Below are 12,551 nucleotides of genomic sequence, written 5' to 3' on the forward strand. Positions count from 1 at the left end.
GAGCAACCGTACGAGATCTGGGTTTCGGTGACAGCCACGTTGTGATGGAGGCAGAATGCAAAAGGCGCTTGTATGCTGTTTGATATCTGCATGCGGTAAGAAAAACCCAGGTTGTCTAAATTAATACGGAGTCCTCCACTACAGCACCCTAATAGCTCCTGTGTCGCTTTGGGACATTAACCCTCGCATTGTGCAATTTACAATTTGGCGCCTGGGTTCCCAGTGGCACTGGCCGATTCAAACCCAGAGCATCCATATTTGGTGGATGCTCTGCAACAACGCCATCACTGCGGTAGTTGCTGTAGTGGGTGGTGAACACAACTGTGAAAGAGATGCATTTCCACAGAATCAAGGCAGTACATGTGTTGCTGTAATTTCACGCTGCTGGCAAAATAGTGTAGATATTTTTCTACATCTGTTGAAACTTGCTTACCTTCTGGTTTGATAGTTCCGAGCATCGTTGTGCAGGCTGTGGCTGAGTTTCGTTCTACTAAGAGACAGAAGGTTACGTTGAATTTTTTCATCTGCCGCTTCCTGGGGACATCATTTCTTTTGTTGGCATCTTGTCCCAACGATGCTTGGAGTTGGTACCTACATTATCAATATTTCCAAGTTCTTCATCAGGCATCAGACATCTTGGGCAGTGAGATCGTTTTGTAGATCTTAAGTGCGGCAGGCGTGATGCTTTCACAAGCTGTCAATAGCAGTACTGTGGGACAGAATTAGATAAGGTTCACTGTTGGGCCTGAATGATGCATAAACAGTTCATTTAAAATCAGAACATACATTCCTTCACAGCGTCTCTCATAGCCTTAGTCGCTTTGGGACGTTAAACCCCATAAACCAAACCAAACATTCCTTCATGTTTATCTTCACCCATGCAAAAGCTGGGGCCATTAAACAAAAGGCATGTTTCAGCTTGATGGGTCATGCCTAATGCACACTATGCCAGTGTTTCCTCACTAGTTTGACATTGTTTCTTGCATCAACATGTTATATGCTCACATTTTATTATTTGTTATATGCCCCTTCCCTTGTTTGCTTAATTGCTTAGCGAGAGCCTCGGTTCTGGCAGCCTTGACGCCATAGAAAGCATAAGAGGGTTCTCACGCAGCTTCCACTCTCGCCGTTCGATGACGTTCTACGTCACATCTGCGGTAACTCAGGACGTGCTACGTCCGCCGCTTAAGAACGTGGGTGGCGCTGATGAACACTCTCAAGGTTAGGTTATTTGTAAACATAAATACCCCCGAAAGCAGAACATTTGACAGCCGTCGCCGTAGCTCAGCGGTAGAGCACCGGACGCGTAATTCGGAGGTCGTGGGTTCGGATCCCACCGGCGGCATTTGGTTGTTTTTTCTTCTGCTTTTCTTATCAACTAGCTTTAAGCGATAACTTATTCATTAATATTCTAAATCGAACAGCAGCACAAAATAAATAAATTAATTAAAAATACCCTCTCTCCTTTGGTTTCTGTGGCTGTTGGATTCTCTCACATTTTATTTAGTTAGTTCGCAATTCATTAAAAACGTGCAAAACTTTGCCTGTTATCTGACGAGCATGCTGTGTCTTTAATAAAATTTACGGTAGTTTTTTGGTTGCCAGGCAAGCAGTGCTAGATTCAAGTTCTGTTTGCCAGTGGAGGTAAGGAAGTGAAATGGGCATTGATCTAGAGACTCGGGGACTGCAACGATATTCTCATTACTTCTTGCTCTGGTAGGACACACGTGCGCCGTTCTTCTTTTCACTTGCACCAGCAGGAGTGTGAGGGTCTGACTGGCACTTTTGCAGAGTTGGAATTCCTTGAATGCAACATAATAGAGAGAGAACAGTCCGCAAGAGTAAAATGCACATGAAGGTAAATGACAGCGCAGCACCACTGCCACCACTAGCAGGGCAGCCCTACCCTGTGGCCTTCTGTGTGCTTCTCGCGCATTGTGTGTGGTGCTTATGCATTTATTGCATGGAGCGACCACCTTACACCTTTTATTGTAAACTCTCAAGAAATGAAATAAAATAAACAAAAATTGGAGAGGAAGCCCGCACCCAACCAGAGGTTATCGCAGGCGATCCAATTAAACATAAAAGAAAAGGGGCCAACGCCCAAAAGAAAATTTAAGAAAAACCAATTACAAAAGAGGAAAAAAAGAAAGAGGCACAAATGATGGGCGGGGAAAAGTGATTTGTAAAGCAAGACGCTCCTGAAGGATTAAGAAGGACGAAATGAACATGAAACAGGGATGGGTCCAGCGTGCCCAGATTTTTCAGACAGGCTCGCAGGCGGCCAGGAGGAGGGAAGGTGCGGGGATCTGTAAGAAGGAAGAAGAGACAGGAAAAGAAAGCGAGGAGAAAAAAAGAACGAACAAACAGGAGATACTGGGCTTAAGAAAGCAGAAGGGGTACATAAAAAAGGGGAAATAGAAAAGAGGATCAAGTAAATGACAAAAAGGCATGTAATAAAGCAAGGAAATAGAACGAGCGAAAAGCTAAAAAAAACAAAACAATTAAAACATCCAAGGTGTGTTGTTGCACTTGACAGACTGAAATGAACTTTGGAGGGAAACGTTGCAAACTCTATCAGCGCTTTTCTAAGCTGCTAGGGTGATTGTTGCTGAGAAGGTCGTGAACGCAACCAGGGATTCTGAATCATTTTTCTGCTGTGGAATCCTCTGAGAGAATCGGAGGTGCCAAATTTTGTGATCAGAAAAGTAGCTGGAAACACTGAAATTGCAGTGGGAGATGGGAACAAGGAAGTGCAGGCACCAGCGGTTAGGGTGTGCTTCCTGTGAATCATTCTTCTTAAAGCGAATCTTAGCAGTACTTACTGGTTCCAGTTCACAGAACATAGTAATCTGAAGAGCTTTTGCCGCCTGGTTTGCTGCATCTGATAGCGCCTAACAGTGCTCCACAGGTGATGCCAGCAAGGCCTTCAGTTGGGCACACTGTGGAGTTGCAAATATGTCGTCAGTTGAGGAAGAAGAAAATTGGTGTGCAGCTGCAATCGCACTTAACCAGCACTGAGGTGCATATGCTATATGTGTCTCCATGGGCTTGCCACACAAATTACAGATTTTAGAAACTTTCTTCCCTCAGTTTTGCTATTTCCCGATTGTCACTTCCTGAACTGTGGCCTAGCTTTTTTTCCCTTCTTGCTCATTCACACCCTGACCAGCGAATCGTTGCCAGCTGATAGTTGCACTAACCACCACCCCTCACCTGGATGCAGTTTTGGTGAAATCACCAGCTTAGATGTTCATGTACCTGCATTGGGAACAAATGTTTGCTGGGTTGTCCTTGTGCACTGGCCTTGGCTGACCCATCTAGAACATATTGCATTTGACTTTAAAGGGACAGTGAGGAGAGCTCTATTAATATTTTTTTCTATTAAGATTAATATTTTATAGCAAAATCTGATAGTTCGGCATTTCATGGCTTTGTTGCCACTTGGCCGGAAGCGAAAGATGCATTTATTTCTAAGAAATTTGGATTCGAAGTTGAAAAAGTTTTTCTCGCCGGTCTGATTCAAACTTGGGATTCGCTTATGACGACACAGAACTAAGTGACGTGAAACATGACGTGCACATGACGTAACGCAGACTCCGTGATTTCTGGCGGCCAGCAGTGCGGCCTAGCAGCAGCCGAAAAGAAAGCTACCGCCGGCCGCACGTTGAAGGCATCTATCGGCTATTGCGGCCGTCGCTACCGTCGCTTCGTTTACGTTTGCACCGGCGTTTTGCCAGCATTACGATGGATCCCGTTCTCGAAGTCGTCAACAAAGTTCTCGCAAATAGACACCTTTAGCATACCGTGTACCTTGTTACCATTAGCGGAACACTGGGAGCCTGCCTACTGCCAGTGAGCATGCGCTGATTAATCCCGATGCTACAGGCGCGCGCGTAGCTGCCGGGTACGTTTCGCCATCTGGCGACGTCAAGGAGATTTGCGCATGCATTGGCTATGCCTCAGTGATTCGTGGTTCTCGTGTCTTAGTGTTGCTAGAACCTGTTTTGTCCTATGACGTCATCACGCTTGTACTTGCAAGTTTGGCCTGTGGCGGCGATACCTGTATTTTGGTTCTTGCTCTTTTCTATGTTGCAAGAGCTTTGTTGTCAGTATGAGTGGTGTTTTTGTAATCAGGAGCTGGTATTCTGTCGATACAAGCCAACTTCAATTTCTCCTCAGTGTCCCTTTAAGTGGGCAAGACAGTCAGGTGTGTCTGGAAAACGCTGCTGTCGGGCAACGCCTCTCTTCTGCCCCTCATTTTTCATAGGCTCTGGCTCATCCAAAGCTTCAGCGGTGTAGAATTTATTGCCTTAAATAGGTTATCTTTTCGCCGATGAAAAATTTCAACCTCGAGAGCTTCATACGTGACTGGAAAAGGTGAGGGAATTTTCCAATTTGAGAGTGCACACAACTTGATGAAAGGAGCACTAATCTGCCATGCAGAGCAGTAACCTCATTACCCACCAGTGTGACTACAAATTCCCGTGAGACCTTGCACATGTGAAGCTGCGGTGTGTGCTGGCCTCGTGTGTTTTCAAGGCGCCAAAATACGAAGTGAGTGAAGCTTCGCATTCCTTTGTCTGAACAGCACTCGCTGCTCCGCTTTCATCTTATTTCACAACTCTTGGTCATCGAAAAACCATTGCATGAGAAAGTGGTGATTTATTCATGGCTGGCAAAGAATGCATGTGGCCAGTTGCAGGTACAGAAGGCAAAACGCTTGCTTAGAACACGTTCTGGGTGTGTTTCGGACTGAATGTGCGATATCTAGTGACAACATTTGGTTTAAAATGGCCTGGATGTAGAACTCATAGTATTTCATCGTCAGTTTTTGCCTTCCTGGTCACAGCAGTGTTGGGAGCTGCGGAACACTCAGTTCGGTCGTTCTAGACATGTGTTTTGCCCTTTGTACCAAAATTCCTCTGGACTATTGCTACAGTCTTCCACTTTCACTAGATTTACTGGTTTAACAAGTCTCTGTTGATGATAAGAATCAGATATTTGCTATCTTGGTGCACCAGCTTGAATTGCTGTTTTTTGTCAATGTCTCTTTCATACCTGTGACATGAGGTTGTTACTTTAAGCAATGGAAACTGATTAAATGGCACTGGCTGTTGCAAACAAATGTACACAGGTACTTATAGCAAGCACAATATAACTATAATGGTGACTTTCGACATGCTTGTTGCTTTTCTGGTTGTACATCGACAACCTATCCTGCCACAGAGCCATAAAGATGCAAGAGTTAAGGCAAACATATTTATTTCAGACTCTGTATATAGTACAACATGCCCTACATTCACAGAGGCATACATACAACAGCTGTACAAATAAATATACAAACGTTGCAAGGGGTCTCTATCAGTTATGTACAAGTCAAGGTAATAATAACATGTTACATTGTTATTCTTCGATAAAAGGCTCTCTGTCAATTGTCTAAAAGATTTGGTAATCCTGACAAGCATTGTACAACATTAATCACACTCACCTGCTATTGGTGAACATTCACATTCAAGACTAGGTTCACCAGTATCACTTTGAAAAGTGCTTCACAACACCACAAATCACACTGTACACAGCACTTTTGATAAGTTGTCGCAGAGCTTTAAATGCAGAAATGTGTAATGCTTGGCGACTTCGCACACACTTTCAAATGGAAGCCTCTGGAAATGCATCACAAGCACACATTGAAGAACGAAACAGGATGAGTGCTTTGAAGCGTGTTTTGTATAAATGTGCAGAATGTAATGGGGAACACCTAGTTAGTATTCAAGAGCTAGAGTTGACTTAGCAAAGTCAACTCTGGAACTCTGGTAAGACTTGGGGTCTTATCACTGAAATCCACAGATAGCTATTCATATTGTAAGGGCCGCAGCGGTGGCTCAGCGGTTATGGTGCTCGGCTGCTGACCCGAAAGACGCGGGTTCGATCCCGGCCGCGGCGGCTGGAATTTCTTTGGAGGAGCAATTCTAGAGGCCCGTGTACTGTGCGATGTCAGTGCACGTTAACGAACCCCAGGTGGTCGCAATTTCCGGAGCCTTCCACTACGGCGTCTCTCATAGCCTTAGTCGCTTTGGGACGTTAAACCCCATAAACCAAACCATCATATTGTAAGGTATTTCGTATCAGTTTGTTCCACTCAGGTCAAGACTGTGCGGCAATATTTTTATTTTATGTAGTTTGTGTCTTAGATACGATTCTTTTTGGCTGGCTTTCAGGAAATGCATGAGGGAGGCCTCTTAATATGCATTCTCTTTTAACACAATTCCTCTCTTCATTTTGGAAGTGCAAGAGTTGTGCTCATGAGCACACGAAATCTGCAGGTGTAAGTGTATAATTACTAGTGTTCTTTGTGTAGTTTTGAAGCTGCCCTGCGTGCTGCATTAAAAAACAAGAAATGATGCTATGCTCGGACGCGAAGTAGAATGTTTGCACTGTCTCTGTAATAATTGAGCATGCATCCATTGCAAGTTGAATGGCTATAACTGAGACTAAGTTTGTGACCGCCACCCTGTGGGCATCTTCGAAACGACAAATCAACCTTGAATACATTAGACTGAACAGGGCAGAGAGACATGTTCTTCCTTAGTCCCAAGTAATCGTATGACTGACTGCTGTAACTCTGTCTGGCCATCTTAAATCATCTTAAATAGTAGCAATTTATTAATGGCTGAATACTATGTGGGTGTTCCCCTCTATGTTTTGAGTGCACTGTTGAACAGGACACAAATTTTTGGGACAAAAGTGCTGTCGAAAGGCTAAACTTACTTTTGGATGCTTTGAGATAGGTGCGTACCTGAGTACAGATGGAATTTTTCAGTTCAGCTGGCTGCAAGGAAGTTTAGTTTCTTCAGACAACGTACATTCCAAAAACTCCTGCAGCGACCCTTATGTAACTTGGTCCAAGTGCCTTGAATGTTCAAGAAGACATTTCCAGCCAGTTGCTGCTTGCTGGTTGTGGACAAAGTTCTTTAGGCAGCCACAAATGTGTGACAAAACCATTTTGTTATCACTGGCAAAGGTGTCCGCAGTTACTGCTTTTGTTTCTCTCTCCAAAGTGGTTCACATATGATATAGGATCTCATACCGTATGGAACACCTACGGTTCTTGCTCTTTTACAAGCCACAACTGCTGTTCTATGTCTGCCACATACAGCAGACAAAGACATTGTGGCCGTGCGCGTGCTTGCAGATACCTGAGCTCCTGACATATCTCGTTTGCTCACTGCCCGAAGAAAGATGTCCTGCCTTTGGCAAAAGCCTTGAACAATTGAAAATGTCACTTGTAATGCAGTCTCAGGCTGGGTACATCCTGTAGAGGTTCTCAAACAGTACTGTTTAGCACTTGTTAATGCCATTGTACTTGTGACAGCAAGGAATGTTCTCTTTTACCTACCCACAAACAGGCTTTGTTCCAGGAGTCGTTACTCTGGCATTTTCAATGCTCACTTGCGATAAATACTTGGACCAGATTGCAGAGACAAGGCTTATCAAGATTGTGATGAGTTTGTGTTGAAATCAACCATGCATCAGAGTTATAGAAATAGAACTGATCACATGCGAGCATGACGGAATCAAGATCGTTGACATCAAGGCGTTCTGTTCCACTTTTTGTGAGACATCTCATGGCCCCAGAGACAAATTTCATATCTTAATATCTTGTTTGAGTGTGAGCATGATTATGATCCTAGCGCATACTCAAAGAATATAGAACTGTCTTTGTCCCTGCAAGCTGGTCCTACTGACTGTGCCTGTCGCTGCAGTGGTACTCGTGCCCTGAGATAAGAAGCGCTCGATTCCTTGCGTCACGCATCGGGTACGTAGCGCCACCTGACATGCAGCGGAGAAGGTGCACTAGCTGTGTCCCGACGTGGCGTAGAGTTCGTTGTCCACCAGTCCAGTGTGCATTGTCCCTCTGACCATCTCTGCACCCAACGGGTGGTCCACATACACGTTGTCCCCTTCCACCACATGAGGCGCTAGTGACACCAAAGGCACCACAGCACCGACTAGCGACATAGCCACTGAAGGGTTCTGGTAGTCCTCGTCTTCATCCGGAGGTGGAATTGGGGGAAGGTCGCGAAGCTTGACGCCACTGGGCGGGGCGGGTTTGTTCGACGATTCATCACTGCAGGGAGAAGAATTGGCTTGGGATGAGACTGGGGAATAACTTTGTTCCTTCTACGACTAATTGTTACCTAAGAAATCCTGGTGCGGCAGCAAGTGGGGAAAGCGAAAAGGATTCGCATAGTCAGTCTCGCATTTATGTGTTTTCAACATGGCGACACTGGCAGTGCCAAAGCCGGTATAAACTTAGCTTCTAGCGCTGCAGTTTCAAAGCAGAATATTGCTTCAGTCTTTGCAGCATTCTTAAAAAGTCTGATACCATGTATATCTATCTCTCCACTGTTCACATAATTGTACATGACATTATCACATGAGAGTTTACTGCAGCTTTTTGCTGTAGCATATGCCTGCATATCAACGTCCATTCATTGTGCTTTTACGAACTACTAATATTGTGTAAGATCGTGAGTAGAACTTAATGGCAGCCAGGAGCAAGTGAGCGAAAAAATCCAGGCACCTTGTGCAGTCAAAGGCTGCCAGCATTTTGTCAATATGCAGGGGCATATTAAATGTCGAGGCTTGAACAATCATACTAACTATATTGGTCATGCTGCGCTTAGCCACAACCACTGACAGATAAACTATGTACATGTTCTTAACGCCTGCAACGGGCCTATGACCATAGACGTATGCCATGTACAGAGCTGTCTAAACTTTCGTTCTCTCTTTCTTCTCTTTCCCACACATTATCACTTTCTCCATACATAAGGTTCTTCCATACATAAGGTTTCTCCATACAACCAGGCATTATGTCTGGTTAACCTTCCTGGATTTCCTATTTCTCCCTGCTCTTCACAGCAGCCATTTCTGATATGAAAACCATCTCTGCATTCAGGCGTGAGAAGGTGTTGTTAGTGTTTTTCTGACTAAGCTCTAAAATACAAGATCGGCTTCCTAAAGCATTCTGAGAGTTTAGTTCCCGTGGAAAAGATATATCAACTCACTTTTGCTCCCTGATCAGCCGCGATTTTCGCTTCTGATCAAAGTCGACTTTGGCGTACAGTGCCGGTGAGGAATCCCCGTCGTCCGGTTTGTCGTCGTCCGCTGTGGACGGCGGCAGCTCTGAGTGGACAACGGTGACACCAGCGCTCGGAGTCGGACCCGCTGTTATTGAAGTGACGCCTCCGAAGGAGAGCCTACGGTGCTTGGAAGCCAGGGCAATCTCTTCGTAGATGTTCTCCTTGGATGACAAAGAGCTCTTGCGGCTAGGCGTAAGACTCTTGCGGCGGTCCCCGCCGCCTTCGGCCTTGAGACTCGCCCGGTGTCCGCCTGCAGCTGTGATGTGGTTGTTGTTGTGCACTGCACCCGCGGTCGAGCCATTCTGCTGTGTGGCGGACTTGAGTGGTATTTCCATGTAGAAGTCTTCGTTCTGGTAGATCGTTCCGCTGCTATCAGTATACGAGATGTTGGCACTTCCGTTGTTGGCACTTCCATTGTTGGCAGCCAGGCCGGCACCGGGGGGCTTCGCTGGCTGACCCTTGGCCCTTGAAAAGTACTTCTTCCTGCGATTCAGTTTCGTATTGGTCAACACACGGGAATGGGGTAAGGTTTGTGAGCAGCACAATAGTGGTGGGATTTTGCACGCCATAATGAAGATCTTGGGGCTCGTTTAGACTTTTTTTTTTATGTACACATTTGCTGCCTTACACACAGGTCATCTCCGTACAGACCCGTGACGCCAGTCCCTTCCTTATCTCAGTCCAGTGCACTTCTAGCTGTGAGGTGTGTGTCGCCTCCTATGGGACGCCTAGCACACCTTATAGCTATTCTCGGTAATTCAAACTCTTTAAATATGAACATCCAGTTTCGGATTAATGTCTGACATCATTACGACTACATGCTGCGCAATGTTCTCCAGGCTTAACACAAACGAATTTGCATGCTTTTTCTTAACTGGCAGGCAGACAAGGAAGCACGAATTAGAATACAGAACAATGCCTTCTCTATAGTAGTGGCTACTGTGCATTGTGAATGATCAAAACCCACGATGCTAGAATGTTTACTGCTTGTGCAGAAAGAAACACTTCGTGGTGCCTTTTGCAGAGCACCATTCTATGTCCTGACACTGTTCCATGGTGCACAGGCCTGACAATTTATGTAGTTTCTTCCACAAGCACTGTCTATACACGCAGGCTTTATAAACAGCACAGGGCACATATCAGCTTCTTTTTTGTTTTTGTTATTTGTTGCCTGCTAGAGCAGTTACATGATGGTTCCCTTCCTCCGCAGAATGAGAAATTTTCAATCGAAAAGTTTGCATGCACCAGTTAAGCTCGTTGCTTGATGCAAATAGTCAATTGAATAGATGAAACCGGTGCTCGTTTGGCCACGAAGTCTTTGACGTTCGTGCTTGGGTCCACGCATGGCTAGATCTTGTTACTGCCCATTCTTTCGCTCCCTGCTACAAGCACATTTGCAAATGGCCACGTATAGCCGCTCAGACAATAGTAGTTAGCGCCACAAATTACACTCTAAACACGAAATGAGTAAAAAGGCAGTAAGATGTCCTCTAGCGCGCAGTAGTAAGCGCAAGCATATATTTGGTGATAGAAATCTGCTCTGAAACTTGTGTAGCATACCGTGCCAACTTTTGACCTCACAGCCATTGCTCGACTGTTTAAACCAAAACAGATGAGAGAAGAAATTCGATTGTAGATTACTTAGCAGCCGTACGCGAATACCACATGATGGTGCATGCAAACAAATGGTTATTTTTAAGCCTTGTCCCAGTGAACTATACTGTAGCCTTTTGTGAATGGGACTGCCAACCTCTCCCGAACAGTCACGAAACTGATCACAAATCTACCCATGGCAAGATTTGTCGCAAGCCAGATCTGGCTCGCGACACGTCTGAACATTTCGAGGCAGCAGGATCGTACGGGCATGCCAGGTTTGCAGCACGAGAAGTGCAGCTGAAGAGGGACCGCATTGTCTGACGGAGCAAGATCTGGCTTACGGCAGATTTATGGTCATCTTTATTGGCAACAAGTCTATCAGTGGACAAAATTATTGGTTGAGTGACTGAACAACTTACTTTTTGAGTATGAGTAGAACACACATGGACAACAGGAAGAGGAACACAATGGCGATGATAGCTGCAACCATGCCTGAAAAAGACATAAAGAGTGTTAATCGGATGCACAAGATGTACAGCGCCACATCGGATGTACAAGTTCAACTGCACGTGTTGGCACATAGTTGTGACGGTATGAAGAAAGTTACTGTGAAGGACACAGGTGCCTTGGGGAAAGAAAGCATCCTATGATTCAGGGTGCACATGATGGTAAAGTCAAGGCAGTATTCCTCACGATGCCGAGAGCACTGTCGTACAGATTCAATTCGGCGTGTTTCAACAACGAAAAATAACGGCATACTCCTAACGCACTCACATCAATGCTTCTATAGTACTCACCAGTGAGTGTTGAACTTGTGTCACTGGCTGATCCTGGTAGCTGCTTCTTGAGTTTCTGCTTCATTTGTACTGAAAACGAAGCAGAAAAAGCGTTTTTAATACTGGGTGTGAGAAAGTTTGATTTTAGCTTCAGCGGTACTGTTTCGACAAACTCGCATGTGGCTTCTATGCAAGTTTTATATCTTGTGTATGAGCATGCCGTTCTTTCTGTGCGTCTAATTTTACACCTTCAACGGAAACAAACATCACTGGCTCAGTACTGTAGACTCATTTTTGTTGGTTTTTTTTCATGAATTCCCATCATGTATTTATTTTAGTTTTCTAGTACTCAGCTTTCTGTAATTGCACCTAAATTTCATATTTTCATTCTGTGCTACATTTGCTTCGCTTGCATTCATGGTGCTAATGAGCACAGCTGTCTCCTTAACTTGAAGCCACTGGTTAACCTCAAGATAATGAAGTACAACGTAGCTTCAAGCTATTACGTAAACAACATATAACCTCGGCGATACAATCACGGTTGATACATATTTGTAAAGTCCTCTGGCCAGAGTGCATTGTGCATAATGTGCGGAATTTCTGATGTTCCGAACACTCACCCATGCCACTGTAGATAAATCGAACGCAATTCGTGACGGCACCTTTAAGCACTAAGCGCCGCCCGCACATCACCAATGCTTTGATCGCCAGTCGCGTGGTATGGACCTCAAGCAGTGAGCGGTGACACGCGGCCGTAAATAAATCCCGCTAGCCGTAAACAAATGTGCGTGCATGCATCTCCCCGCTCCTGCATATATACGGAGTTTGTTCGTTTTGAATATGGTACAAATTTCGGATATGCACATTTTTCACGACCCCCTTGAGATTCATATCATCGAGATTCTACTGTATTTCCCTAAAGGAAGAAGAAACACCAGGCTTCGAGCATGTTTGTAGGCAATCGAGATTCGTTTGATAAATCGGCAGATTTTTAAAGCTGGATTTCGTTGAACCGTTTCACGGCAGCAGC

General features: G+C 45.0%; 1 protein-coding gene across 4 annotated transcripts in view; it reads right to left on the bottom strand.

Annotated features, from left to right (window-relative positions):
- Nucleotides 1-5,248: 5,248 nt before the first annotated feature.
- The window catches only part of LOC149335831 (sushi, von Willebrand factor type A, EGF and pentraxin domain-containing protein 1-like), a 118,487-nt gene continuing 111,184 nt past the window's right edge, over nt 5,249-12,551 (bottom strand). For all 4 annotated transcript variants that reach the window (XM_089552393.1, XM_089552394.1, XM_089552395.1 and 1 more), the window contains 4 exons: nt 11,543-11,611; nt 11,165-11,237; nt 9,075-9,632; nt 5,249-8,131 (listed from right to left, as the gene is read on the bottom strand). In XM_089552393.1, the coding sequence (XP_089408519.1) occupies nt 7,858-8,131; nt 9,075-9,632; nt 11,165-11,237; nt 11,543-11,611 (974 nt within the window). In that variant the 3' untranslated portion in view covers nt 5,249-7,857. The remainder of the gene's footprint in view (nt 8,132-9,074; nt 9,633-11,164; nt 11,238-11,542; nt 11,612-12,551) is intronic.

This window comes from Amblyomma mixtum, chromosome 7 (assembly GCF_055824585.1).
Source record: "Amblyomma mixtum isolate Tamu chromosome 7, ASM5582458v1, whole genome shotgun sequence".
NCBI classification, from domain to species: Eukaryota; Metazoa; Arthropoda; class Arachnida; order Ixodida; family Ixodidae; genus Amblyomma; species Amblyomma mixtum.